Consider the following 27,668-nt stretch of genomic DNA (forward strand, 5'->3'; position numbering starts at 1 on the left):
CGGTGCGCGGGATGGAGTTGCGCCCTGCCTCGAGTTATCCCGGCGCTCTCGGGCAAAAACTCCTGGCCCGCAAGTGGAGCGGAGCCCCCGCAGAGGCCGCTCCGCCGCCCGCCGGGGTTTCGCTCCCTGCGGGGCCGCTTGGTGTCACCCGCGCTCCGCGGCCGGGCCGAACCCTTCCCCGGCCCTGCCTGCAGGCGCACCCCCACTCTGCGCATGCGTCTCCGCCCCGGGCCGCTGAGGGTTGCCATGGTTACCGCGACCCGGAAGTGCCGCCGGGGGGCGATGGTTGCCCCCAGCCCCGAGCCGGCAGCCACGGCCCGAAGGGGGCCCCGCGGCCCCGCCGCCCCGTGAGGCCTTCCCACTGCTCTCCCACCATGGCCCGGGGGGCCGGCGAGGCGGCCGCGGAGGGGGAGCTGGTAAGGAGTGAGCGGCGGGGAGGAGGAGAAGGCCCCGGTTCTGTCTAGGCCTGCTTCGGCCCGGGCTCGGCTCAGGAAACGCTCCCGCGAGGCCGGGACAAAACCCTGGAGCACCCCCGGGCTCAGCGGGCCGGCGAGATGGTGGCTCGGAGGGGGAGTGGGATGGATTCTGCCTTCTCCAGCCCGCGGGACTCTGGGCTCTGCCCGTGTCTCCCCGAGTGCCCCGCAGCACGGCACAGAGGTGACAAAGTCTCAAGCTGTGCTAAGGAAGGTTTGGGCTGGACGTTAGGAAGAATTCCTTCACAGAAAGAGTGATTAGATATTGGAATGAGCTGCCCAGGGAGGTGGTGGATTTGCCGTCCCTGGAGGTGTTTAAAGGAAGGTGGACGTGGCGCTCAGTGCCGTGGTCTGGTTGGTGAGGTGGTGTTGGGTCATAGGTTGGACTCGATGATCTTGGAGGGCTTTTCCAGCCTAGATAATGCTGTGGTTCTGTGTTGGTGTTTGTCTCCCACCCCCTCAGCAGCCAGCTCCCTCTGGGAGCCCCCAGGTTCTGTTGCTGCCTGCTGCAGGTGGCTCTGGCTGGGGCAGTTTTGCAGGAGCAAAGGGGCTCTGAAAGTTACCAAGCCATAGTGCTGGGGCTGTTACTGCATGTTTGTATCCTGGCCAAGGTTTTGTTGTTACCATTTATCAAAGCTGGGCACTCTCCACATTGTCTGATTCCAAAGCTGCAGTTAGGGAGAGATATTTCAGAACGAGACACCTTAAAATAACAAAATTAATCAGCATGCTGCAAGGAGCATTGCCTCAGGAAATGAAAAACTGTATGGCCTGGTGTGTGAGGACACATCCCTGCCTGCTCTCAGCCAGCATGGCAGGCTCTTTAACCTGCTCTCCTTGCTCCTCTTCTGCCACATGGGGTTTCCAAAAATACGTCATCCCCTCTCGTGCCTCTTACAGGCACAGATCAGCATCTGTCCAAAGCTTGGTGCTGAGTGCCTCAGAGGCAGCAGCAAGTGGAAAAGGTCTTTCTGTGAGGGCAGCATTCAGATAATTTGGAAGCTAAGTGGAAATTTTCCTTCAGCTGTGGATATGCTTGCATTTGAGAGGGAGGGAAACTTGTCATCTTTCTTGCATTTGAGGTCTCTTCCCTTGGCCTGAGCACTTCTCCACTTCAGTACAGGAGCTGAACAATCCCATAGCATAGCAGGGGTAGCACAGGTGAGGGAGGAAGGGAAGAGCTGGGTGAGTTGCAGCCTAAATGGTGGAGAAATTCCTGCAGAGCCATGAAGATTCAGCTGGTGCAATGCTGTGCACTGCAGTGTCAGGTCTCTGTGACTCAAGTGCCCTCAAAGTGTCCCTCATGGCACAGGGGATGATGAACCTGGATGACCTTTAGGGTCCCTTCCAACCCAAAGCATTCTGTGATGGTTCATTGCTGAAGTGACTTTCACAATATCCCAAAACTATTTGTATAGAGCAAATGATGCTGGCTTCTGCAGCAAGAGCCCCACCATCTTTCAGTGGCTTTAGTGTTTTTAAAAAATGGCTTATTTTTGTCTTAAACAATTGACATTTTAGCAGTGCAATGGAAGGCTTTGGTCACAGTGTTTACTGTTTGAATTTATTGCTTTCCAGCTTTGTAGAACTGTACAAGTTTTTTGGATGTGTATTGCAAGCAGTTGTTCAGTAGGAAATGTCCTGTCTGTGTTTGCAGGGGGATGACAGCCTGTCTGTGGTAACCTGCCAGTCAGAAACAGCCCTGGTGAGTTTGGATTAATGCCCCAAAACCCCTCTGGAGCTGCTGCTCATCTGTGTGCTGCCTCCTGCTCACCAAGCACCCCTCAGAGAGGAGAGTGAACAGTGGCACTGCAATGGGCTTGTCACAAATCTCTAATTTCAGATGTAATTCTGCCTTCCAGAGTCTCAGCACTGGGGCTGCAAATGATACTTGGCTTTATTTTGCTGTTCTATCAAGTTGTGGGCTTAAGTAATCCTTTTAGAGAGTTTTAATAGAATTGAATAACTCCTTTAGCTAAAGGGTTCTACAGATCAGCCTCTACTCTGGGATCATCTTGAATTTTCTGCTACTCCTATTTAATATTGATGGGAAAGGTCTCATGTTCTGAGCAAGAATTGACAGTTTATCTGTATCATCAGACTTCACTTGGCACCACCTTAATTCTGATCACCATTGCTGTGCCCAAATCTGCATATGCTTAATGCTACTATTTTTCTTCTCTATAGAAAAGGTTTTGTCTTATTAGAAAAAAAGATCTTCATAGAAAATGGGAGATTGAAGGCAATTTTGAGATTACATGATGATGTCTTAAGAGCTGAGTATTTTCAATACAGAAAAAAAATTCCATTTCTCTTTCAGAAGTTAAAGAAGAAGATTTTTCACAAGCCTCCAAAGTCACCAAGTAAGTGTTCCAAAGCTTTTTAGTCTGTGATTGCAAAACTGGGTATGTTTGTGGGATACAGGAACTGGGAGCTTTATCTGAGACAACATCTTGTTATTCTCTTCAGAATTGTTCACTGCTTTGTGCAGAGCACACCTGTTTGAGATCTCCTCTGTAACCTGTGAAGTCCAGCTTCTATAGACTGAAATATTGACATTTATGGGTTGGTTGTATTTCTTGATTCTCCAGCATAATCTAATTTTTTCTCATGTTATGCCTTCTGATGGCAACCATTCTGAATTTGTTTTTCTTCTTGTCTTTTTGGAGAAATGCTGATACTTGTTGTGTAGAGAGACTCTGGAATTACTGGAGCTCTCTACCATCCAGTCATAGATCTCTGTGTGTAGATTTAGTGGTTCTCTGTTTCATTTGTTGTGATGGGTTGTTTCATTTTTTTTTCACAGTACAGTGTTGTTATTATTATTAGATCTGCAGTTCTAATATTGGGTTTGTCCTTTTTTTCTGGGGTTTATGGTTTTTTGTTGTACTTTTCCATTTTCCTTGCTTCATTGGCTTTTAGTGAGTGTTTCAAAGAAGGCTTTATCCTAAAGTGTTGTTAATAGCAACATGTGCAGGTATCTTAACAGCCTATCCAAACTGTACACATAAATATTTCCACATGTGTTGAGTCATACTACTGTCACTCTGCTTTTTCTAAGCCTTTTCATTTTTTGGAATTGTATTTTTTTATTTATGGTGGAGTTTTTTGGGTTTTGTGTTTTGTTTTATTTATATGACTGTCCCATTGCTCTGTATAAGCCAGTCTGGAATATGCTGTTAAATTCTATTTTTACAAGTAATAGGATTGAGTCTGGAAACTTTGAAGAACAAGACAACAAGAATTTTAGTAACCTTGAGCTTTTGAAGGCAGCACTGAGATATTTTCTTTTGCTGCAGAGTCTCCCTACAGCTCAAGCACACAATTGTATCCTAAAAAAGCTGCAGCTTGGAGATCTCTGCAGAGAGCAGGCAGTGCTTGTTTTGAGAATGCAACTATTGAAAACCCAAGGCAGATGTGGCTGGGATTTCTGAAACAAGGTATTAGTATAGAAATGTTGTTTGCATTTATGGATAAAATTCATTGTTGTGGACAGCTTAACATATAAACTATTAAAAAATAGATTTGTATTTGATTAAAGGTCACACAGGAGTTAATTTCACTGTTATTTATTTGGGTGGTTGGATTTATCTGATCTTGAGCGTTGGCATTTATAGAGGGAATAATTAACAGCATCTGGAGCTTTCCATGTTGCATTTGTTCAGAATAATTCCACAAATTTAATTCACAATTATGCCTGATTTTTGCATTTTTGTTCCATTTCTCTTGGCAGGAATGAGCCATGCTCTGAAATCAGATGCTGACACGGGGCATGTGCGAGCTAACGTTTCCAGTAGCACTCCAGAATATTTGAAGGAAGCTCTAGGAATGAAAAAGCCAAAACATGCTCGTTCTTCCAGTAATGGTAAGTTCTATAATGGTGTGGTAGATAAAAGTGAATTATTTTTTTTTCCTCTCTAAAAACACACATTGCTTAAGAAAAGCAAGAGCCATTTTAGTATACTAAAATACATGTGTGAAAATATGATCCATGAGATAGTTTTTGAGATTCCTAAATTTGTTAAGGCAGGGATTTCCAAATTTTTTTTGAGCAATGAATCACTATTAGCTTTCAAAACTTTTGCAAATTGCCATGCATTTGCAGCTGAAAACGTTGCAAATATAATATGGTTCAATGGGACAGCTGTAGACAATTTATTGTGACTTCAAAACATAGTTTAGGAACCATTGATAGAAACCATCTGCTTGCCTGAAATTCTGTGTAATTGACTCCTTTTACTTCTTCTCTAGAAAGTGTTTTATCATGTGGTTGTGACATTAAAATCAAATGAGTTTTATGAGAAGAGCAAACTTTCAAAGTTTTATTCTGCTTTTCTTAAAGGAGAACTGTAAACTTTAAAATTCCACTTCCATTTAAAATGACACCTATACATTTACTGGTGATACACAGTTTCTGGCAACTTTACAGGATGATATATTTGTGCATGTTAAACATAAATAGAAAAATGCATTCTAGACATCTTTTAGAAACCTTTTGTAAATAATGGATTTATTGGGATGAGAAGACTGCAGTCTGTGAAGTTTGTACCTTTCTTGAGATGGGTATTTTAATATAGCAGCAGAGAAGTAATTAGGAAAAAGTTGGCTGCAAAATCTGGCAGAAGTTTCCTACAGTAACACTTCCATTTCACCTCCATTTCCAAAATTAATTTCCTTGTTGATTTTGCTTCTTCGAGGAAAGGAGAAAAACCTAGTTTCCACTTTGGTGCTGTTCTAGATATTTCTCTTTATCTGCAAGGTTTCTGGTTAGTTAAAAATATTAAAAATACCTCTTTTGGATCTACTTATTTTACATACCCCTTTCTGTAGGCTACATTCCTGGAACTCCTGACTACAAAGAGAAGGAAGATATGTATGATGAAATTATAGAACTGAAAAAGGTACAGTTTCTCTGATACTACAGAAAAAGTCTTGGCATTGCTCTATCCTGTACCTGTCCTGGCCTTAATGATCCAGAATACTTTGGTTTCTACAACTTGGGATATCCACCACATTTTTTTTTGCATTTGTAATGTAGGGCTAAACTAAAACTTGTGTCTGTCTAAGACAAATTCACTGTGGTGGTAGGGTTAGAGTTTTCTCTAGAGGTTGGTGCACTGTATGAAGGGTGAGGACTGGGCTTGTTGAACTCTGGGGTTACCTGTAGACAAATTCTTGGCTGTGGTTGATTGTTGGTGTAAGGCTGCCTTTCTGTAAGACCTTCTCCTTTTATCTTCCCTCTGTCTCTCCCTAAGCTGTCCTGTCCTGGTGTCTGCCCTGGTCCAGTGTGATGGTTTTGTGTTTTGGCTGTTTTGTCCTCTTCTTCCATATCACCTTTACCATCGTAATTGGATTGGTTTTGACATCAAAATGTGTTTCCATGTGAAAACTCTGCATTTTCCTATTTCTGAAATGATTCCTCTCCCCTCTTTTAGACAATACAAGCTCAGAAGAATGAGGGAGACAGAATGAAGACCAAGCTCCGTCGCCTGGAAGAGGAGAACAGTAGAAAGGACAAACAGATTGAGCAACTGCTGGATCCTTCCAGGGTGGGGATTTCTTGTGGGGATGGAAGTGGGGCAAAAGAGTAGGAGTTTGTGGTGTGCTGACTCCTAGGAGTGATGAGCTGGAATATGAGAGGTGGTGTAAAGGGATTTCTGGTCTGTGCATCTCAGATTAGCAGTAGTCCAGTTCAGTTCAAAGGAAGATGATGCCATGCACTACAGATTTAGCACAAATACTTTTAATTTCTGAAGGTAAAATAAAAATGCTGTCTAATTAGGAGCCCACTTTCTGAATATTTTGCCTGAGAGTAGAAGGGAGTTAACCTCTTGCAGAGTCCTGAGACCTGACCAGGAGGCAGAGGAGCAGCCTTGTCAGGCCCTGACAAGAAGCATTTGTGGTTGTGGTCAGACTGGAATCTTACTGAATTTCTTGTGGCTGTCACTCTGTGCAAAACTATGTCCTGGGAGAAATGTGCTAATAGAAAGCTGTGGGCATAGGGAGTTCAGAATTTCAGCTGTTGGACTGTGGAGTTGAGCAGGTTGGAAAATTCTGTGGGAAGAGCCAGCAGTAGAATAAAGCAGCAGAGTTGGCCACTTGCTTTTTCTGTTGCAGGGCTCTGAGCTGGCACGAGCTTGGTCAGAAAAGAAGACTGATAATGGATGGGTAAGAGTGTCTTCATCACTTCCTGTTTCATTTGTACTTTTTCCTCTTGCTAAGGTGAAACACTACTAAAAATTAAATTAGGTCAGAAAGAATAATCAGTTAGGGATTCACATAACCTGTATCTCTGTTAGCAGGTAAGGAGTCAAAGATCTAGAACTAACAAAAATCTAGAATTAACATTATTTTGGGGAGCTTTCTTTGTCATTGTCTTGAGTCTGTTTAGGCAGTATTTGATGTTGGCAAGGTAGTGGGCAATGTTGCTTTATTTTATGGCTGTATATCCAAATTGTTAAACTCATTATGAAATCAAGCATCTGATTTCATCAGTGTTGTCTTTTTCACAGGGTTGCAGATGTGTATGATTTACTAAGTACTGAAATATGTAGAAATAAGTATATCTGATTGGGTACAATGTATGAAGACAGGGCAGACAGGAATAGACCACCTGTGAAGAGACAGATTATTCAAGGACTCACGAGCTCTTTGTTCTTTCTGTAGGTGGTTACTGGATTAAAGCAGAAGATTGTCAAGCTTGAAGAGCAGTGCAAGGAGAAAGACAGCAGTGTTAAGTATGACTTTGAGGGAGCAGGGGGTAGAGGCTTGTATTGGATGAGCTAATAGAGAGAACTGGAAATCCATGTTATTTTTCATTTGCATTCTATTCCTTAAGACATTTTAATAAACTCTCAAGAACATATTGGCAATTATAAGCCAAAAATTATGAACCACCAGCTTGCAGTGTCTTTGCTGATCTGACTGGTTCTTTTTTTTTGTATTATTGTATTCTCAGTGAATCCCAGGCAGACATGAAGACCAGTAGTTTGGAAGAAGTGAGGTTAGCCATGGAAACCTACTATGAAGAGGTATGTCTGGCAGGTCCTGCAGGGTGCATGCAGGACAGGAAGCTGGGCAGTTGTTGAGTCAAAGTGCAAATGGAATGTTTAAGATAAGTTTCTTGTACCTTAACAGCACCTGTCATTGGTAGCAGGTTTTCATAGTTATTCTCACAGCTCCAGCTGTATGTACTGGAAAAATGTTTTTTTCAATATGTTAAGTGTGTTAATGAAAAAGGGCAAGTCAAGAACCCACTGTACATCCATAAGTGTGATGTTGAGATGGAACAAATTTAACAGTAGCCTGATCTTCAGTGATGGCATCATTAGCTTTGCCACTACCCAGAGAGTCTTGTTCTGATTTTCACCTAATGAACAGATGTGTTGCTGTGGAAGCTGACATTGCTAATGTTCCTTAATGGAATCTGTTTTTCACAGGTCCATCGCCTCCAGCTCCTCCTGGCCAAGTCTGAGACCATGAGGAAAAAGTATGTTTAATTCTTCTGATAAAAATGTTTGTGTGTTTGACACATCACTGGAGTCCTACTTTAACTGATGGAAAACTACTACATGGGAATGGGTTTTTTAGATTGCTGGATTTGCTTTTTTGGTACTGCTTTAGTTGGCTTCACAGCCTTGAAATATGTCTTAGTCACATTTTTTGCTTGTAGATAGATCATTTTGTGGATCTGGAAAAACACCAGAGCTATTTAAAAAGTACAGGATAGCACTGAAAATTTATCTCTGTTACATCTTCCCTCATAATCACACCTATTCTGGCATTGCTGGTAATTGAAACAAACTCCCTGGATGTTTGGCATTTCACACTTGAGTCAGTTCTGCATCTTGCTCTAGAGTGTGTGCTGCAAAGAAAATGTTCTTGGAGTAAACAATATTTTCCTTTGGTGCAGAGACACAGATGAGTAAATTGTGTCAGAGAAACTTGTACTAGTGCTTGTCACTGGTGTGCAAGTGTGGGCATGAGGGTGAACAGTTTATAGAGGCAATTAAAGTCCAAGCACAAAGGCAGAAGACAAAACTCCACTAAGAGAGCAAATTAAAAGCATCACTGCAAGTGAGTGTCATTTGAGCTGAAAAAAGGGTAAGAGTGTCTTGTAGGACAGTAAAATTTGTTACTACACCACTTCAAAATCTACTTGACCTCTTAGTGTGAGGTACAGACAACTGTCTCAACATTGAGTGTAATTATTTAGATTGATAGAAACATGTGAGAACTCCTTAGGGTCATTTTTTATACTGCTTGTGTTCCCTAACTCACTGTCACTTGTGGATTGAAAACTGCAATTTGTTTTGTCACTTTTTTAAAAATAAAAATCTTTTGGCTCAGGCCTGCAGTGACCACTCTCTCAAGGCTCTAAGCCATCACACCTCATTTATTTACAGGTGAAAATTAGTCACAGGTCTCTTCCTTGTCCTCAGTTATTCATAGCTTCAAAAAGTGGTGGTCAGGGCAGTCTCTCTCCATTACAGGACTGCCAGTCTCTGCTGGAGAGGCTGAGCACTGAAATAATAAATCATGCTGAAGGTCAGGACTCTGGCATATTGAAAGAGCTGTTTGAGAGTATTTCTTTCATGATGCTTGTCTCCATTAGTTCTGCCTGATGTGAATGGCATTTGGCTTTTTTCAGTGTTAATGCTGAAGGCTGATTATTTGTGTGTGAAGCTGTAGTATCCAGTTGTAGCTCGAAACTGACTTTCTAAGCTCTCAAAATGGACTGAAATCTATTTTTTTATTTAGGTTTAGATGAGCCTAAAATAATGTCACTGAGTGGTCTGGTTGTGGTTTCTATCATTCCTGTCACTAGCCCGTTTTGATGGTGTGTTGTGTTTTGGTTTTTACTCTTAGTTTTCCCTCCTGCCTGGGACAGCTGTGGGGATAGTCATCCATGACATCTGGACAGTCTTATTTTGTTTGTTTTTTTCTTCATTTCCTTTTAATTTCTAAAAAGGACATCAGCTGAAAATTCAGCCTTTTCACTCTGATATGCTGACTGTGGGCTGTCTCCCCTTTTACCTTGTGATTATTCCAGTGGATGGGATGTAAGATTCCTTCACAAACTGTTCTGTAATTGTCACTGGCAGTGGCATTTGTCCAAAACCAAGTCCACCAGTTACTTCAGGCCTTTATTTCCAGAAGTAAGATTTTGGGAATTTTTTCATAGCAATAAAGCAAATCTGTTTCATCTCACTAAAAGTCTGTTTTGTGAACAAACGTTACAACTTTGCACAACTAGAAGCTGAGATTTCTTCTCCCCTTTATTAGAAAAAAATTTAAAATCCCTGTAATATATTTAAAGTTGTTTTAACACACTTTCCCATTTCTGATGCTTTTCATTTCCATATTACCTGTATTCTTCAAATCTGTTTCAGATCTCTCTGGGGTTTATAGACACAAGGATAATTTTTTTTACAGTAGAGCACCATTTCCAGTTATCTGAAAATACACTTGGCTGTTGGATTTGTTTGAGGTTATTCCATCTCTGTCTATCCCTCCCTCTCTCCCCCAGTCTCAATGTTTGTTAGTGAACAAAAGCCATTCAGAGCCTGCAGGTTGCTTCTCTGTGTTGGACAGTTTTTTGGAGGAGTCTCACAGTTTACTGAAGCATTTTTTAAATCAGAAGTTCACAGAGTGCTGGTAAAACATTATAAGGTTGGTTAACAAAACAAACAGGAAATAAGATAAATAACATACAAGTGCCTTTGTTTGTGCATAAATGGAAGGAGTGGGGGAGGAAGTAAAAGTAATAAATGAATTTTCAATGTTTCAAATTTTTTGACGCAAATTAAAACAATTGTGGAAGTGTTGAGCAAGATGATCTTTGCATGCTTTTTCAGAGAAGAAGAGGTAACTCCCCAAGTAAAAAAAAAACATTGAGAAATGTTATTATGGGGGAACTGAGGCTGTCAACTCAGCCACCTGACTGGAATAGTGGAGCTGCTCCACTCCTTTTAATGCTGCCTCTTTGTTCTCTGCTTTTAAGTTAACTTTCTGGTTTTGATCCCTTTTCCAAGTGCAGAGGGCAGAGACACCCAGAAAAGGCTGAAGGCCCTGAATGCTGCAGTGCTGAGGCTCTCCAGGAACATCAGGGAAATGCAGGCTGAGAACCGCAGGCTGAAGGAGGACCTGGACCACGTGCTGAGCACTTCCCCTCCTCACAGTAAAACAAAAAGTGTGTGCTGGAACATCACTGAGGCTGGGCCAAAAGGTTTGGGTACAGCAGGACCCTACCAAGGGAGAAATAAGGGATTTGTTACAAAAGTGAAGATTCAGGAGTGGCAAAGTTGGAATGAGAACCTTCTTTCAGGATTCTCTGATTTCTCCAGTCAGATCTGTGTTTCTTCCCTTATTGTCCCTGAGAATTCTAAACTGGAATTGATAGAGGAAACTTTTCAATAGCTGAAAACTGGTGAACATGAGTGGCTTATATTGATTTCTGAGCTAATTGGTTTAGAAGTCAGATATTTTCTGCCCATTCTCATTTTTTCATTGATAGATGTTTAAAGTTGGCTTTCGGACATCTTTAAATGGTATTTTGATAGGGCCAGAAGTTTCAAAAAGCAAGAACAATGTTGCCCCATGGATGTAGTTACATGTCTAAAGCTTTGTTATTGTATTTAGATTACAGTGAGTGGAGCAGACAGAGGCTGGTGAGGAAGATTTTGGATCTAGAAAAAGTAAGTGGTCATAGTTAAGTGGCTTTTTTACCTGTCTGGGAGCAGAAAATGCAGAAGCACTGCCTTGTCCTTCAGTGGTGTCTCAGCCTTGTGCATTCTGCCTCATACACTGCTGCCTGTAGCATGAGCCCTCCCTCCCTGTTTTCTTCTCTCACACTTGTTAGCTGTAGATGCACATTTTAGAATTAACCTCCATTTGATCTTTTCTCACAGCCTAAATAAAGTAATTTCACACTAAATTTAACTTTCTTTTTGTGTGTGTGTGTTTTCCATGTGAATTTACCCTGCTCAGAAGGTGTGTGCCATGGAGAGCAGCAGGGTGTCCTTAGGTGACAGTGGGGCATCACAAGTGCTTCCTGAGTCATCCTCACATTCTGTGGACCTGGACCATCCAGCATCCCAGCATTTAGGTGAGGAATGCTGTCGTCTCCAGAGGCTGGTGAAGAAGCTGAAGGATGACAGGCAGGCACTTCAGAACCTCCTGCTCAGTAAAGAGTAAGTGTGGCTTGTCTGGGATGTTCTTCTGTAGGTGTGGAGTGTTTCATCATTTCTGTTCCTGTTATGAAATGATGTAATAAGTAATTCACATTTTCAACTGGAATATTAATTTTGAGAATCCCTTCAGTTTTTATTTCAAAAGCTTTGTTCTAGTCCTACTTGCTTCATAATATTACATTGAAGAAGAAAAGCCAGAGGATGGAAAATGAGAATTTCTGATTGTTTCTAGCACATTTTTAAAGATTTATTTTTAAGGTTTATTTTTCTGCCAGCCATACTGAAAACCCTTTGAGAGGTTATATGTTTATACAGCACTTCTTGTTTGCATTGTGCTGTAAAACTCTGTATGTGGTTTTTTGTTTGTTTGTTTGTTTTTTTCAACATGTTTTGTCCTGATCTCTCACTTTCTCCATTTAAACCTGCCTTCTGCCCTGGGATGCTCCTTGGCTTCTGTTCTCCCCATAAGAGATTGATGTGCAGTTTGTATTGCCTGGACTGTTTGGTGTGTCAGGGCCTTGGGGCAGCTCCATCTGAGCACTGTGAGCAGGGACATGCCACAGGGAGGTGTCTTGGTGTCACTTTGCCTCCTGTGTCACCTCTGAACAAAAATGCACAGTGAGAGCACCTGGGGAGGCCTTTGCTCCTCAGCAATGGGTGTTTGCACTTAGTTTTGTTTAAAAGGAAAAATTAAACATTTAGTTACTTTACAAATTTGAGGAAACCCAATTGATTCAAAAGTTTAAAGAAAAAATAACTACTTGGTGGAAGTATGAATGTCTCAGGTATCACTGAGATTTCCCTGTACCTTTGTAGATTAGATATCAAGCAGTTACTGCAGGCTAAGGCTGAAGTGGAGCTGGAGCTGCAGAAGTGGCAGAGTAAGATGGAGGAAAAGAGTACAGAAGAGCAGACTTTAAGGTAAAGCATTTTGTATTAATAGATCCTTTTGGAACCCAAAAACAAATCTCCTGAAGTATAAATCTCTTTTGAAGTGGCTCAAATTCTGTAGGAGTTCATCTGAGCTGAAAGAAGCTGGGGATTCTTTTAAGCAGAAGTGTTTGGAGAGATGGAGTAAGTTACTAGGGGAAGACTTTAGAGTGCTCTTAGAGGAAGTGGAAGATTAAGTAGGATAGTAAAAATAAGATTAAAATTATAATAAAAATTCATAAGATAAATGGAAAAAGCTTTTATGTTTCAAACATTTTTTCTGCATGAAAATGTTGTACTCTCTTTACCTTGGCCTGTGTTTCTAGACCATTGTCTCTGTGTCACTCCAGTTACTCCTTGTATTCTGTACAACTGTGAGTGAGAATCCTCTGCAAGGGAGGCACAAAAAAGTGATTTCAATATTGTTTTGTGAGAAAGGACTTTGACTGACAAATAAAAAACTGTAGCAGATCTAAATACATTATTATAGTATCAAGGCTACCACAGTAACCTTGAGACTTCTTAATTTTAACATAAGGCTGTGCTATCACAGATTGAGAATTGATGTTTTGTGTCTTTACTATGAGAACAGGTATCATCCTGAGCAGTTTCCCTCCTTGGCCTTAAAAAACAAACCCAAAGCAACCAAGTGTTATGAGATAGGTTCAGTATTTTCAAAGCAGGGTCAACAGAAAATTTCTATAAGCTATAAATTTCTTTGCTTTTCCAACCATAGTGAGGAAATCCAGAACCTGACACAGAAAGTAGGAAAACTGGAGTTAAAACTGGAGGAGGAAAAAAGGCAGATTGGAGAAGATACAGTGGAAAAGCTTAATAAGGTACAGCCACATTTTTGTTTGTGTTTTTCTTTTTTCTTTGTGTCTGATATAGATTTCAAAAGAGCTGCTACTTGTGTTTTTTCAGAGATACATTAAATCTTGTCATAGAGATAATGATGGTTAACTCCCAATATTTGTTGGAAATAAGTTATGTCAGTAATTTACACTGCAACTTGGGGAGTTTTTTGAAGCTGTTCTGTTAGTGATCCTCTGCATTGCTGTTGCTTTTTTTCTTTCTCAGTGTAATATTGCAGAAGTCTTAAACTTTTACATGTTTGGGCTTTTCCTAAAACTTAATAAAAAATTTGTGGTTACTTTCATCTTCTTACAGCATCTGAGGCCATTTCCTAATTTCAGTCTGATTTTGTAGAGGGAGGGAGGTTTTGAAGGAGTTGACAGTTAGATAAAGAATGGAGACACAGGTAAATGTGCTCCCTGGCAGACTGGCAAAAGATAAAAATCCTTTTTCAGTGTTTCTTCTGCTGGCCAAGTGGTCACTTAGGGCACAAGAGCTGTGCAGTCAGAAAATATACTCACTTGTTTTTCTGTTAGGATGGAAGTGAGGTGCTTTTTTGTGGGAAGATATACAGGATGTAGAGCACTGATCATCATGGAAATTGAGGGGGGTTTTAATTCTGCTGCTGGTGGAATGTAATATTTGACTCAAGAATTAAGGAAGATGTCCATAAGTGAACTTCCCTTTAAAGTGAAGTTTTCCTAGACTTGATGCATTCTACCTAATAAATATCTTTGTGCATATATTCTGTTAATCCTGGACAGTCTTAAGTGTGGCTCTTGAATCAGTTTGGGGTTTTGTAAAATATGTCTGAGCTTTATATCTATGTAATCTTCTGTCCCTCTTCCCAGTGAGGCAATTGGCCAGCAGAGATGGATGGGCACTGACAGAGCTGCTTTCAGAGGCACTGTGGCCATGTTAATCTCATTTTACTAAATATTACTTGGAAATTGTTACTGGGGTTTTGATTTGCACTTAAAAATAAATAGACCCTGAAATACACATAGTAAAAAATACTAATAAAAATGTCCAGTGGCTTGAGAGGGTTCTGTTTTCTGATATACTGTGCCATTCTGTAGATTCTTTTCTGTGTGTTACAGGCTCATGGATGCTAGAGGATGTTTTGAATACCAAATAACTGGAGTCTTTAAAAACAGCCAACAAACAGCTCCTTTTTCCCTCTGCAGACTATATATATTCTTGGCCAGTAACCATCCATTTATTGAAATGTTCCCATTATTTGTAATTATCACTAAGTTCCTACCAATTTCTCATTTTAATAGTAGGTTGTCATTTTTAATATGACATGATCCATTTGCTAAACTTAAGCCTGGAGCTCGGCGGTTTTAGGTTATAAATAAATTCTTTTCACAGAATCAAGAGGTTTCTTCAGAGCCTATAAAATCTCTTGTTCCTCTAGTTAAAATTTTACACCAACAAATTAGATTAGTCTTTTAAACTTGCAGTTAACTTTTGTTTGGCATGTGAGGTATGACAAGTAGGGTGGGATAATTTGGGATCAAAAGGATCAAGTGGTGAGAGGTGGAATATGCAACCACACCTTGGGAGAAATTATTGGAACAAGATCTTGTTTTATTCTTGGTTTCTTCCTTTTTCCTCTAATTAATTTCATTAAGATAGAAGAGTAAATTTATGCCAACTTCCACAAGCTTGGTGTCATACAATGGCCAGCTCTCAGTAAGCTTAAAGAGATGATTATGGGGCCACAGTTGCCAGGATGAGGCACAAGAGACCTCCCTGGTTAATTAATACTTGTCTTTCCTGGAGAAGAACTGCAGAATCAGATAACCTGATTTTTGTTCTCAGTCTGTTGCTAACACACAAATCATTTCTGAGTAACAAAGCAGCGAGTTAGCAAAGCACAGAAAAATAGGAGTGTGTGCAAATGGAAACTTCTCCATTCCCATGCCCTGCTGAGGGCTGAGAGGGGCAGGGATGTGTTTCACTCTCAGAGTTGTCTCCATGATGAGTTTGAACACAAACAGGGTTCAAAATTAAGAGTTTCCTCTTGAACTTCCCTCTGCCCTGCAGGCAGGATGAGCTCTGGTGCTGATTTTCCTGAGTCATTTGTAATCTGTTCCCTCACAGCTCTGGCTTTAGTGTGCTAACTTAGAGATTCTCCTTTGCAGGCTCCTCCAGTCTGCACAGTGACAGACAAAGAAAGTCACAGGAAAGAACAAGCAGCCAGAATTATCCAGAGATACTGGAAGATGTACAAAACCAAGGTGAGATTCTCCTATCAGGGAACAGCTATCCCCCCTCTGAATCTTACTCTTGTTTTAGCATCTATCCACACATCTTGAAAGATTATGTTGTTTGAGTTTGGCAGGGATTGGGACAAATGTTTTCTGTGTCTTTTAATTATTGGGAAAATTTGGCAAATTTTTATTAGCTAAAGCTTGTATATATTTGTGGCATTAACATGGGCATTTTTCATTTCAGAAAGAAGAAGTTGCTCTGCATGAGGTGAGTGTGTTTATGACACCCAACCAAACAGTACCACAGATTTGATTTGTATCAAAGGGCAAACAGCCAAGACAATATTTGCTCTTCAGGCTGACTATAATTCTCCTTCTGATGTCCTGATTTTGTTTCGTGTATTTTGTCAGTGGTCTTAAATTTTTGGTCTCTAATTTTCCATAGTTGGCACCTTCTACAAGGTGAAAGCTTCTGAAAATTCTGAACCAAATCTGATACCTACAGACAATAAAGTTTTCTAAATGGGATAACTCTAATCCTGATTTAATTTTCATAATGATGAATCTTCAGAAAGCTTTGAAATAGGATTTGAAGCTTTTGCTAAGGAAAAATATCAGAGAATTATGAAGATAATGAAAAGTTTGTCACACAAAGTCATTTCTTGATGAATGTTTTGGAGAAGGGTTTTAATTAAACTGTTTTTTTTCAAATAGCACAATGTAGCATCTTACCTTTGTTTCTTCCAGAACACTAAAAATCCCACTTTCATAAATTAGAATTAATTCTGACCATGTGATACAAACATGCTGTTCTAAATGCTTTTTGTTGATTATAACCCAGTAAAATCTCTGAGGGGAGTGGAAGGCTTTGCCTTCAGTGCAATCACCACAAGGTCTGCCAGCCTTGGTTTGGTTCCTGATTGCAGCAGAGCATCTCAGAGCCCTCTGGGCACCCAGAATCTGACATGGGAGTGGGAGCACGGTGCTGTGTTGGTGAAACTCAGGCTGGTGCTGGCAGCTCCAACTTCACTACATTTGATAGGATCAGTGCTGAGCACCTCCCAGGTGGAATTTAAAGCCCAGAGCTGCCCCTGGGGGTGCAGAGTCTGGGGTTATCTTGCAGAGGAGCTAATGCCACTTCTCTCCATGGCAGGCAGTTGTTCTGCTCCAGGCAGCCTTCAGGGGACATTTATCTCGGCAGAAAGTGCTGCTGGATGCTGGGGTGCCTGATGCAAAGTCTCACACCGAGGTAACTGTGGGGACAGATGGGGATCCCAGCATCACTCTGTGTCTATCTTGCCCTGTAAAGGACTTTACTTCCAGGCTTAATTTGTTGAATCACCCGGTGATTGTTTTAATGGGCTGGTTGGCAGCACCATTGTAATTCTGGAAAGATACTGAGCTCATTCCCTGGCTTCCCTTCTTACTTTCTGTAGTTCACACTTTTTCTTAGAAGTAAAGCTGTAACTTCTCAGCCTTGTGGTCTGTAACACTGTAACTTTTTATTCCCCTGGTTCTCCCTTCAGACAGCACCCTCTTTAACTCTTTAATTTGGAGTTTGTTGAAAACTTTACCTGCTCTCAAGGGCTCACTACTCAATCACTGGAGTCATAGATAAACTTTTTTCACCAAAGTTCAGCAATAAGAATCTGGATTCTTATTGCTGAACTTTGGTGAAAAAGTTTATTGAAAAGTAAAGGAGTCTTGGTGAGGCATGCTCAACCTAAGACTTGATGTCCTCTATCATGTCCAGTTTGCTCCAGATTATTCAGTTCTGAATATGAAAAAATTTCCTTACCAATTAAACATTTGGTTTCTGTAAATCATTTGCCAGGTTATATAAATATCCTTTGGACCTTTGACAGCCTATAGTTAATTTGTAATTCTCCATCCAGGGTTGTCCATCTGATTGTACTTTCCATGCTCTTTGATTCTGGTAAACTGGCCCAATGTAGGAGGACTGAATACTTGCCTTGATACAAGCAGAAAATAAATCCATTATGAAGGTTGTCTTACCTCCTTAATCTTCAAAAGGTTTCCTTCCTGGAAAATAAATGAACTTTCCTTGCAGGTGTCTGCTCTTTCATTAATTGAATGCTGATGCTTCAAAGCTTACATGATGATCAGATTTGCATTTCCTGCTGATTTAGTCTTACAGAACCTTAAAACCTGTAGACCAAAAGATGGGGATGTTTGTTCTACTGCCAGTTTCACAATCAAGAAGATTGTGAAAGGTTCTGTAGAGCTTCTGTGCAATCTGTAAAAGGTCAGTTTTCTTTAATCTGATTGCTTTGCAGAACTCCTGCCTGTCTTCCATGTCAGACTCCTCGAGCTTTTCTTCTGATTGCAAGGAGAGAGATGAGATTGTGACATTCATCCAGTCCATTTTCAGGGCCCACTTAGCACATACAGAATCCCTTCAGGAGAGGTAAGCCAGGAGTAGATACTTCTGCAACCTGCAATAGCAAAATCATTTTAATTACAGGAGAGGAGTATTTTTAATAGATTTTTAGTGTGGGTTCCTTGGCAGAGAAGGAGAACAAGGCCATTGTTATAAGAAAAGACAAGGGAGAGCTAGTTCCTGAGAAGATTCAAAAGATGTGCAACTAAAAGGAGCTTTGTGGCAGCAGGAGTCTTCCCATGCTCTGCTGCATGTTCTCTTCCATAGCAGTGAGTGAAAGTAAAGTGAAATAATTCCTCTGTGGAACAGAAAGGTTATTGTTGTTATCACACAGATTGCTGCTATATTTGCTTAATGTGTGAATCTGAAGCCATGACATGTGCAGGTGAAGGGTTATGTGGAGGAAGAAGAGGGAGAAGCTAGAATGCCATCAAGTCACTTAGCTCAGGCAGGGTGCAGGGGTTTGATTACTGCTTAGGTTTATGGTGTCTCTGTCTTGAAAAATACTTCCTTTCTCTCCAGGGTTTCCTGCTCTGAAAGTTTTTAATGTCAGCTGCCATGGTTACAAGGAGAGGTGCATGGCTGTCACCTCTGTTCAGTGTCTGGGTTCACTCCTGCAGGTGATAGAGCAGCAACACAAGAAACTTTTCAGCACAGCCTGTGCAGAGAGACTGCAAACACTGTTGTGTGCCTCATGCTCTGTGTGTGTCTTTGTGCAGGCCCTCTGTGCCCGGTTCCCCCAGTGAGAAAGCAGATCCTGCAGTTCCCAGCTCAGAGAAGAGACCAGGCTCAGCAGCACTCCAGGGATCTCCAGTCCCCACATCTCCTCTTCCTGGTAATCTCCCTCCCCTGTGTTCAAAAGTCTGGGTGTTTTGAGTGGGTGCCTGCACAGTTTTATAGAGAACATCTGCATGTGCACACACATGTGCAGCCTTGTACTCCCTGTGGGTGGCTTCATTTGGGGCATGTTGCTTCTACTGGCACGTGCAGTTCCCTCCATAAAAAATAGAAGCTCTGACAGTCTCAGCACCAGCTTCTTCACAGAGCTTTGTCTGTTTGTCCCAGCTGTGGCTTGGAATGTCTCTCTGATGTAAGTGGTAATTATTGAGGGAACATGGTGTTCCCCTGTATTGCCTCTCTGCTTCCTTTTCAGCCCTGTAGCTGCAGTGTGGTACTTCCCATCACATTTTGGGCCCTTAGCCATAGACAAGCTGAGAGCATTTCCACCACCCTGACTTAGTTTCTGCAGAAGACAGACAGACATCTGCTAAAAAGAGCCATCCTAGGCAGCCATGTGCATTTGGTCATGGTGTTTTCAGCAGTCTTCAGTTGCTGCAGTGAGGGGAAAAATGAAGTCCTGGATAACCTTGCCAGCAAGTACTACTGTAATACAAACTGAGAAAATCTGTCTCTTTTATGGCTCTTGTGCCTTTTGGTTTTCTTCTTGGATTCCTTCTTGCTGTTTGTGAGAAGAAGATGGAGTTAAAGCCAAAGAAGCTTTTAGGAGGATTTTAGAAGTACTGAGTAAGAAAGACAAAGCAATGCTGCAGATAAGACAGCCTTAAACATGCAGCTTCAAAGGATTTAAATCAAAAAGGGCTGGTTCTGTCCAGATTGGGACATTTGAGGCTTTCATGGACCAGTTGGGGAGAAAAGGAACAACTTTGAGTGTGACCTGAGAAACACTGGCTCAGTTATTTTGTCAATGAAAAGCTCTCAGTCCCTGCAGGCTTGCTCAGAGACAGAGAATGCTGTAAGCAATGAGGCTGTTTCTCTAAGATAGGAGGTGGGGAATAAGCCAGATTTGCAGGGCTTGTGAAAACAGAGGTAACACTTCAGTGGAAGAAAATGCATTTAAGAAACTTCACTGTGTTCCATATTCAGAGGCACATTCTGCTTTGTGAAAGAAGTACTTGCTTCTGAAGATGTTTGAGTTTTGAGTGACTTTAATTATGTCTGGTGATAGTATCCAGGAAAAAAATAGTGCTGCAGCACCTTGATTTGCCTGAGCTCTACTGCAGTGTTCATTATTGGCATGCTCACTCTAAAGCCGGGGGAAATCAGTTGCAAAATTCTGCTCAAAGAGAAAGAATCCCTTAAATGTTGAGTCCTTCTAGGACCCACAGAGGAGTGTAAGATGAGGCAAGCCCAGTGAGCACAGTCATATGAGTGCCAGAAGGGCACAGTCATTGTCTAGCTATGAAGTCTCCTAAGCTAAGTTTTATTGCAGATTATGATGACAAGTTGATGAGTGAAGAAGGTCTGGGATAGTTTATGCTGGAAGAGAGACAGAGGAAACCATGCTCTGAAACTTTCTTCCTTGCAGTCCTTTCCTGGTGAATATCAAAAAGGAGTAATTGGGAGCAGAGCAGGTTTTGTTTGCTGCTGATTTTATCAATGTGGGAGATGTTTCCAAGCTCTAGGATGAGGACAGAATGTATCCAGGTGGTTTGTGGGGAGGCACACTGGGGATGTGCTTCTGTAACTGCACAGCTGCCCAAAAAACTGCCTGGCACTGAGTATGAGGTCCTGTTGCATGGAAGTGTTTAACCATAATCTCCCAAAAAATGAATTAGGAAAAGCCTCCTAAAGGAAGGAGAGCATCCTGGTGTAAATGCAACCCCTCAAGGATCTGTTTGGTTTTTTGCCATGTGGATTTATGTAGCTTAAGTGAAAGTTAACTAAAAATCCACCCCTGCCATTCTGAGCTCATGACTGATAGAAAAATCCACTGGCAAAATTGGAGTTTGATGGTAAAATGGGATTTCAGTGGTCATCCTGCAGTCTGGGAAGGATGTGAGACAAGGAGCTTGTTGAGCAGCTGAGTGATTTAAAAGCAATCAAATTCTTACAGCTTTAAATCATGCAGCTGTTGAACAAGTTCTTTCTTCATTTGTCCCAAGTCCAGACTTGCATTTCATGACCTCTAGGTCTTAAAATGATCTTAAGCTTTCAGTCAATATCTGTCTTGCAATAAATCATTTCAATTCACTACCCCTTTGGCATTATTTGAAGAACAATGGGGAAGATGAAAATGTGTTTTAAAACACCTTCTACATCTGCTAGAATGAATGTATATAATCCTGGTGTGGCATTGCAGACTTATAATTCATTGTTTGCATCAGGTTAGATATCTCTGTATTTTCTAGGAATTGAAAACATTTTTTTTAAAAAGTGTATTATTCAGTGCTGCTTTGCTTGTCTTCAGGACCTGGAGGTTTTATAAAGCCATTCCTGCTGTTTCCCATGAAATGAAAGAGAAATTAACGATTCAGCCTGTGAAACTTGGTGTTGTGTTTTGTTTTATTCTGTCAAGGGAGTGACAGGAAGGAAGAATATGTTCTGTACATGCACAGCAATCTTGATTAAGGGCAGTGTTTCTCTTTGTATATTACTGGCCACTCTGGCTGCAACTGTTAACTTCATTTCAGGCTTTTTTAGAATCATAATGAGTTTACATACAACCCTTAACTCATATCAGTGCTTAACCTTCACAAGCACCAAGATAAAGTTGATATCGAACTGAAAATGAGGACAAGAAAATCTCATATGTCAGGAGCAGGATATAATCAAGCATGATTGGGATAATATTAAGCTATTTCATATATAATATGTTTATTCTTAGAGTTGCTTCTTCTGGTTATCCTGCCTGGTTTTGGCAGTTCCCTTTGCTCCTCCGTATCACCAGTGCTACTATCTCACAAATCTCCCTGGAAAACTCTGACATTATTTGTTGTCTGATGCAGAGAAGATTTTCACTTAACTAGAAAATCATGTGTTTCCTTACTTTTTAGGCTGAGGTCAATGTAATATAATGGCCTCCCTGCATCCCCCTTGCCATTCACAGGCTCTGTCACTCTTTTCCTATTCTTGGGCCAGTTGTGGTCCCTTTTCTTTATTCCATGTTCCACTTTCTGTGTTTGCCTGCTCTTCCATACCAAGATTTTTTTTTTCCTGTGTCAGGAATCTCTTATTTCACTACAAGCCCTGTGGCAGGTCTGTTGTCCCTGGATAATATTCTCTGTGTGCCCTCCAGTTCAGGTCAAAACCTCAGACTGTGGCTTCTTGCCAGTTTCCTCTTTCTACCACAGGTTGTCTTGATTTGTTTTCTTCTCTGGGAGAGTCTTTTCAGAGAATTTATGTTTGAAACTGAAAAAGAAGTGGAGCTGAGGGAAGAATATTGTGCTAGAAGGTATTAATAGCTGAGGGGAGGATATTGTGCTGGAAGGTATTAATAGCAGTCATCATTTAGTTCCTACATCTCTTGCACAGGGGTTATAAGCTGCTGGTTCTGCTCTTCCTGTGTCAGGGACTTTGTACATATTCATTTTATGCCTCTGATTCTCCAGTGTTTACTGGAATCATCAGGAGCATCTGTTCACAACCTGAACACTTCTTCAAACATTGGAATGGTTGAGATGCATAGAAACACATCCAGGAAAAGAGCAAAGAAACAAAATTTTTTAAAAACGGGAAACCCAATGGTGTGGTCACCATTTTTATTGTCATTACAGTAGAACAGCATGTGAACAATATTTTGGGTGTTTTACATGTATTAAGGTTAAAGACAGTGACTGAGAGCTTCTACCTTTTTTTGCATCTATTTCCCTTTGTTCCATCTATATCTGAGTCAAGTTCTCATTGTGATCTCTCTGTGTAGTTTAAGCTTGGGTCAATTTCTCCTTTTCTGGCCATTTTATGAATATTTGGTTTTGACCTGCAATGGCTTCAGTATCAAATGGCCTTGCTTGGTGTGTGTAACCCCTTGCAAAGGTTTAAAGGCAATAAGAGAGCTCATGCATGGTCAGTGTGTCAGCTCAACCCTTGCTGTGCACTGTGGCTCATTAAAGAGGAGCACAAACAGCTCCATGCACAAAGAGATCACACCATCCATAACTGGATGACTCCAGGTAAGCTTGGAAACTTGCTGGCTCAGAGAACAGCATATTTGCCCCAAGGGTTTGTTTTGGCCAGTGCTGTGTGTTGATGAGCTTGTCTGCTGGAATCCTTTCAGGCAGGTCCTGCTCTGCCCCCTGTGCGGCCCTGGACGAGGCTCACTCCGATGACTCCGATGATGTCGTGGTCCCTCCCTTGCTGCAGGTGAAGAAAAGCCACACCCACCTCTAAGGTTTGCTGACAGGCTCTGGTGGTCTGGAATTACTTGGTTCACCAACAAAACTATTTGTACCAAGATCAGTCATATCAAAGATGGAAAAAGGGGGAATATCAGCCCCTTTTTAATGACAGTTCACATGATTTCAGCCACAAATGAGTAATTCTTTGACATGTTTTCTCTGCAGACTTTATGGCTAAAAGACACTGACTGACTGTTAACCTTACCCTCCTGGTACACAGAGAGTTTGGATTTATAAACTCAACCAAAACACTTCATTGTTTTTAATGAGGATTATAAATTCAGTTGCCAAATTTAAGTGAAAGCAATAAAGCTTTAAGATATTTAATGCCAAACAAAGTTTTATTTCAGGTCAATAAAATAATTTGTTTAATCAGAAAGTGGTAAATGACATAACTCCAGTTTTTAGCCCGTGTATGAAAGGGGTACAACTGGTATTTGTTATCTGTGCTTTACTATTTAAAATTTTTACTGTATCATATTTTAATATCTTTCTTTTTATTTTTATATTGAACATTTACAGTCTGTGCAGACCTTGTAAAGGCTTTTAGAAAGCCATTTCTTTGCCATAGAACTATTCCAGGCCCACTGTATCAGCTGGGCTTTCTTATTTATTGACCTTTTCCTGTGTGTGTATGGTGACATGTGTGGTACTGCTTTGTGTTGAAATGTCTGATGACATAATCAGCTTTTGGGATTTGTCAGGGCAGGTGTGTATTAGCAGCAGTGTGCTCTGAAGGGATGCCCCTGTGAGTGTTTTTCCTGCTTAAAAAGTCACAAATTGTGTCTGTTTTGCAGGGTCAACTCTTAACGTATAAAAATATTTGACATGGGAGATAGAACTGTCTGGAATGCTCACCTGACTACATTGCTCATATCTAATTGGGCCAGTTTGGTTTGGTTTGGGAGCAGAAGTGGTAGGTTGGATTATAACAGAAATCAGTACTGCATCCAGAAAAAGCACTCACAGTGTAATTATCCATGGAAAGACCAAAGAAAACAGCCTGATGGGCTGTTGAGGATTTCATCAGAGAGGGTCTTTCCAGATCTCTGCAGACTGTACTTTTGGACTGGATAGTTCCTACTGTTGCACCAACATCCTTCAAAGACATTGAAATGTGTGTGGGTTTTTTTTAAGGTGAGCTAGATAAATCATGATACTTATTGGAAGGGGAAATTAATTTTACAAGCACATGGTGAAGGTTTTCTGGAAACACTAATGGTTTCTTTGTCATCAAAGAGTAATAAAGTCTCCTGTAAACAGAAAGCACACTCTTAAATATAAGATTTTTATCAGCTTTTCTAAATTAAAAATCAGTCACCACTGTTTCTCAGAATACCAATAAGTCAGGGCTGTCTCAGTTCTGTGATTTCAGTGAAGACTATCTGAGGCTTATCATAGTTTGTGCCAGTACTTAGAGCCAAAGAGGAAACTGGATGGCTGCAGCACAATGCAGCTGATTTCATTTAATCCCCTTGGTGGAAATGCTGCCTGTGCTATTTCCAAAGGCAGTTTTGGGAGCTCTCCATACCCAAAGCAGTCTGAAGAATGTCATTTGCACTCCCACTGGGTAAATTTTTCCTGCTGGTGCTTTGGTCACATGACTGTCATCTGCAGGAAGGATAAAAAAAATATACATAAAAGCAAAGGGATAGAATCCTGGTAGAAGCTGGGATATGTTTCTTTTTCTGGAAGTCACATTAAGAAGAAGGGTCATTTTGCTAAATGGAAGCAGTGCTGTACTGAGTTGCTGTGTATAATATTTCAGGTCTGTAACTGTGACTCTGTCATGGATCTCTCCAGAGAGTAACCAGAGATGAGGCCTGACACATTAAAGGCAGAGTGTGTAATGTGTCAGGACCAAGGCTGATACCAAATACCTGCCTGGCTGTCATCCTATAGGGAGATACTGGGGCAGCAAATGCAATAAAGAAAACATTCTTTTACTTGACTCTGCTGTAATGAGCAATATGACAGTATTAGGAAGTTGATACAGAGCAGAAGGGTTGTGTTTGAGCAGAGCAGGTGGCCAGCAGCAGCACTGTCCATAGACAAATTCTGGGATTAATGGGAGATAGGAGCTTGGAATGACCCAGGCAGAAACCAGGATGAAAAGGAACAAGTGTTTTCTAGGCTGAATCAAAATGTGTCTAAAACTTTGTAAATTTGGGAGTGCTGTCTCCCAGCTATTAAAGATCTGATACTAACATTGAGATGGCCTTCAAAGCCATCCCTTACTTGTGGAGTGAACACATAATTACCTTCCAGTCAGGAGCTTGGTGAGGTACAGGAGGAAGGGAAGCCTGCACAGGACCAGCCTTAGGTGTTGTTCTGTTGTACACTTGATGGAATGTGTTGGAAGGAGTAGTGGTTGACACCAGGTTTGGTTCTGTGGTTATCCATCTGAATGCCAGCACCCATAAATCTGGGAAGAAATGTGGCACAAAGAAGGAGGAAAAAGTTATTTTATTAATAAATGGTGTTTTTCCTCAACAGGGAGCTGAGGACAGTAGAAATGAGTGAGGCTCAAATCTGCCAAGATAGGTCCTGTACAAACACACTGTTTCTGAAAAACGCCTCTGTAGAAAGCCCTGGAAACCTTGTGGGGGTGTCAAGGCCTTGAATGAAAATGAAACTCCCCTGTATCCAGTGTAATCTGAAAGCACACTTTCCATCCTGTCAATATGGAATAATGTTTCTGCCTTAAAACCATCTGCATTTGCAGCAGTGTTAGTTAGAGATTGTGTGTGAGTGCAGAGATCTGACTTTAATGGGATGTTATCTCTCTTGATCTCTTTTTGCCCTTAAGTGCCTTTGCCTGTAAATCTTTACTGAGGCATCAAGACCTGAAAACTGTATTGTTTCCTGCACAGCTCTAAAAATAATCCCTGCACAGGCAACTTCTAATGTAGTCAAAATGGAAAAGGATTAATCTTGGCATATGAGAGCACCATTAATTTTTATGATCTTTTTAATATTTAGAACTGTGCAAGTATTTTATATAATTTATTTTGGGATCTTTGAAAAGCTAAAACAATTGCAATGAATTTTCTTTCAGCTGTTGAATTTTGAAATAAAGTTTATAACAGAATGTTGATGTGTTTCTTCTGCTACTCCTGTATTTTCATTGCCCCTCTGGCCTCTGCTGCACTCTCATGTTTTCTCTTTGCACCTGGGCTGACCTTTTATCCCTGATTTCCTGAGTGGACAGTAACAAGATAACTGAAACATGTAAGGTGTGAAATTTCTTCTTTCTTCTAGTGCAGGTTCAAGGTTTTCCCATCAGGAATGAGCAGTGTTCCTGACCAAACCCTGGTGGAACTGAAAGACCTGATGGGTTTTTGCTTTAAAAAACTGGTCTGGGAGCAGCTGAGGGAGAGCAGGAGACTACAGAATTCAACAGTTTACTGACAGTGTATCCTCCCACCTGGGTTATTGTTGCTGTGTGTGAAGCTCTGGAAGGAGCTGGGACATGTGCATTCTTTTCCAGGTCCACTGAAAAAGCCTTTAAGGACTCCCTATGGAAGCCTTCTGCTGGTTTATGGCAATAGAAGACCCTGCTGTGAAAACATGGGAATCCTGCAGTCATCCTCCTGTCAAGCAGAGTCCTTGGTGTAGGACTACAGCAGCTATGAGAGTACAAGATGAGACAGTCTTTGTTCCATGATTTTATTAATTAAATTTCACATTTTTTATTCTTTTCTCTCAGCTCTACTGGCATATTCTCTGGATTTCTTACAAGAAACTTCAGTTTTAAATCTTAAACACCAGAGGTAATCCATGAGGCATGAATGGAAAAATTTGGTATTATTTCTTGGAGCAGGCTGGTCTTGAATTCAGTTGAAAGCAATTAAACATTCACACTTAGTTATATTAAGCCATAATTTGTCTGCAGCTGAAGTTGGAATGCCCTTGACTCTTGCAAGCATTGCAGCATCTCTCTGTGGTAGGTTTGTCAGCTAATGAATTGCTTTCCTCATACAAACTTTTAAAAGGGAGAAAAAAAGTTTCATTCAATGGGTAAAGAGCAAAATTTCCATGTTAGACTCCAGGTTTTTAGGGAAGGATTTCCAGGCATGGTTGGTGGTCAGGTGCTGCATGAGTTGCTCTGATGTTTCCTTCTGTTTGCTGGAGTGCTGCTGTGCTGGTGGAGGCAGCCCTGACATCCCTTCCCAGTGCCTGGCCTGGTTTTGGTGTGTGTTTGGCACTTTGGTTACCTGTGGTGTCCAGTGGCCACTCTGCTGTGCTCAAGGAAGAGCCCTGAGCAGTGAGGGTTGCTCTGTTCTCAGGAATTCTCTCAGCTCTGCTTCACTGATGAAGTTGCACCCTGCTCCCCTTGCCCCTCCCTGCCTGGCTCTCCCAATTTCCCTTTTCAAACCTGAGCATGTGGACTCCCCCTGCTCTCCAGGACAGTGTTTATGGTGTTCCCCTCACCAGAGCTGTGTCTGAACCCATGTCCCAGC

The 27,668-nt window shown here is 41.3% G+C and overlaps 1 protein-coding gene across 6 annotated transcripts; it reads left to right on the forward strand.

Annotated features, from left to right (window-relative positions):
- Window positions 1–11: 11 nt before the first annotated feature.
- Window positions 12–26,917, forward strand: IQCE (IQ motif containing E). 6 transcript variants are annotated; one of them, XM_054643725.2, is made up of 23 exons: window positions 12–416; window positions 2,131–2,178; window positions 2,794–2,836; window positions 3,773–3,913; window positions 4,207–4,338; window positions 5,304–5,374; window positions 5,909–6,022; window positions 6,591–6,641; window positions 7,140–7,210; window positions 7,432–7,504; window positions 7,913–7,962; window positions 10,508–10,665; window positions 11,115–11,170; window positions 11,463–11,665; window positions 12,482–12,586; window positions 13,332–13,434; window positions 15,601–15,696; window positions 15,914–15,937; window positions 16,823–16,918; window positions 17,967–18,097; window positions 18,790–18,905; window positions 23,085–23,198; window positions 26,696–26,917. In XM_054643725.2, the coding sequence occupies exons 1-22, from the start codon at window positions 12–14 to the stop codon at window positions 23,195–23,197; spliced, it is 2,400 nt and encodes a 799-aa protein (XP_054499700.2). In that variant the 3' UTR covers window position 23,198; window positions 26,696–26,917. The 6 variants fall into 6 exon arrangements, with proteins under 6 accessions (XP_054499700.2, XP_054499704.2, XP_054499701.2 ...); XM_054643729.2 differs by having other exon boundaries at window positions 23,085–23,170; XM_054643726.2 differs by lacking the exon at window positions 26,696–26,917 and adding an exon at window positions 24,003–26,296.
- The last annotated feature ends 751 nt before the right edge of the window (window positions 26,918–27,668 follow it).

Source organism: Agelaius phoeniceus, chromosome 16 (assembly GCF_051311805.1).
Source record: "Agelaius phoeniceus isolate bAgePho1 chromosome 16, bAgePho1.hap1, whole genome shotgun sequence".
Lineage (NCBI taxonomy): Eukaryota > Metazoa > Chordata > Aves > Passeriformes > Icteridae > Agelaius > Agelaius phoeniceus.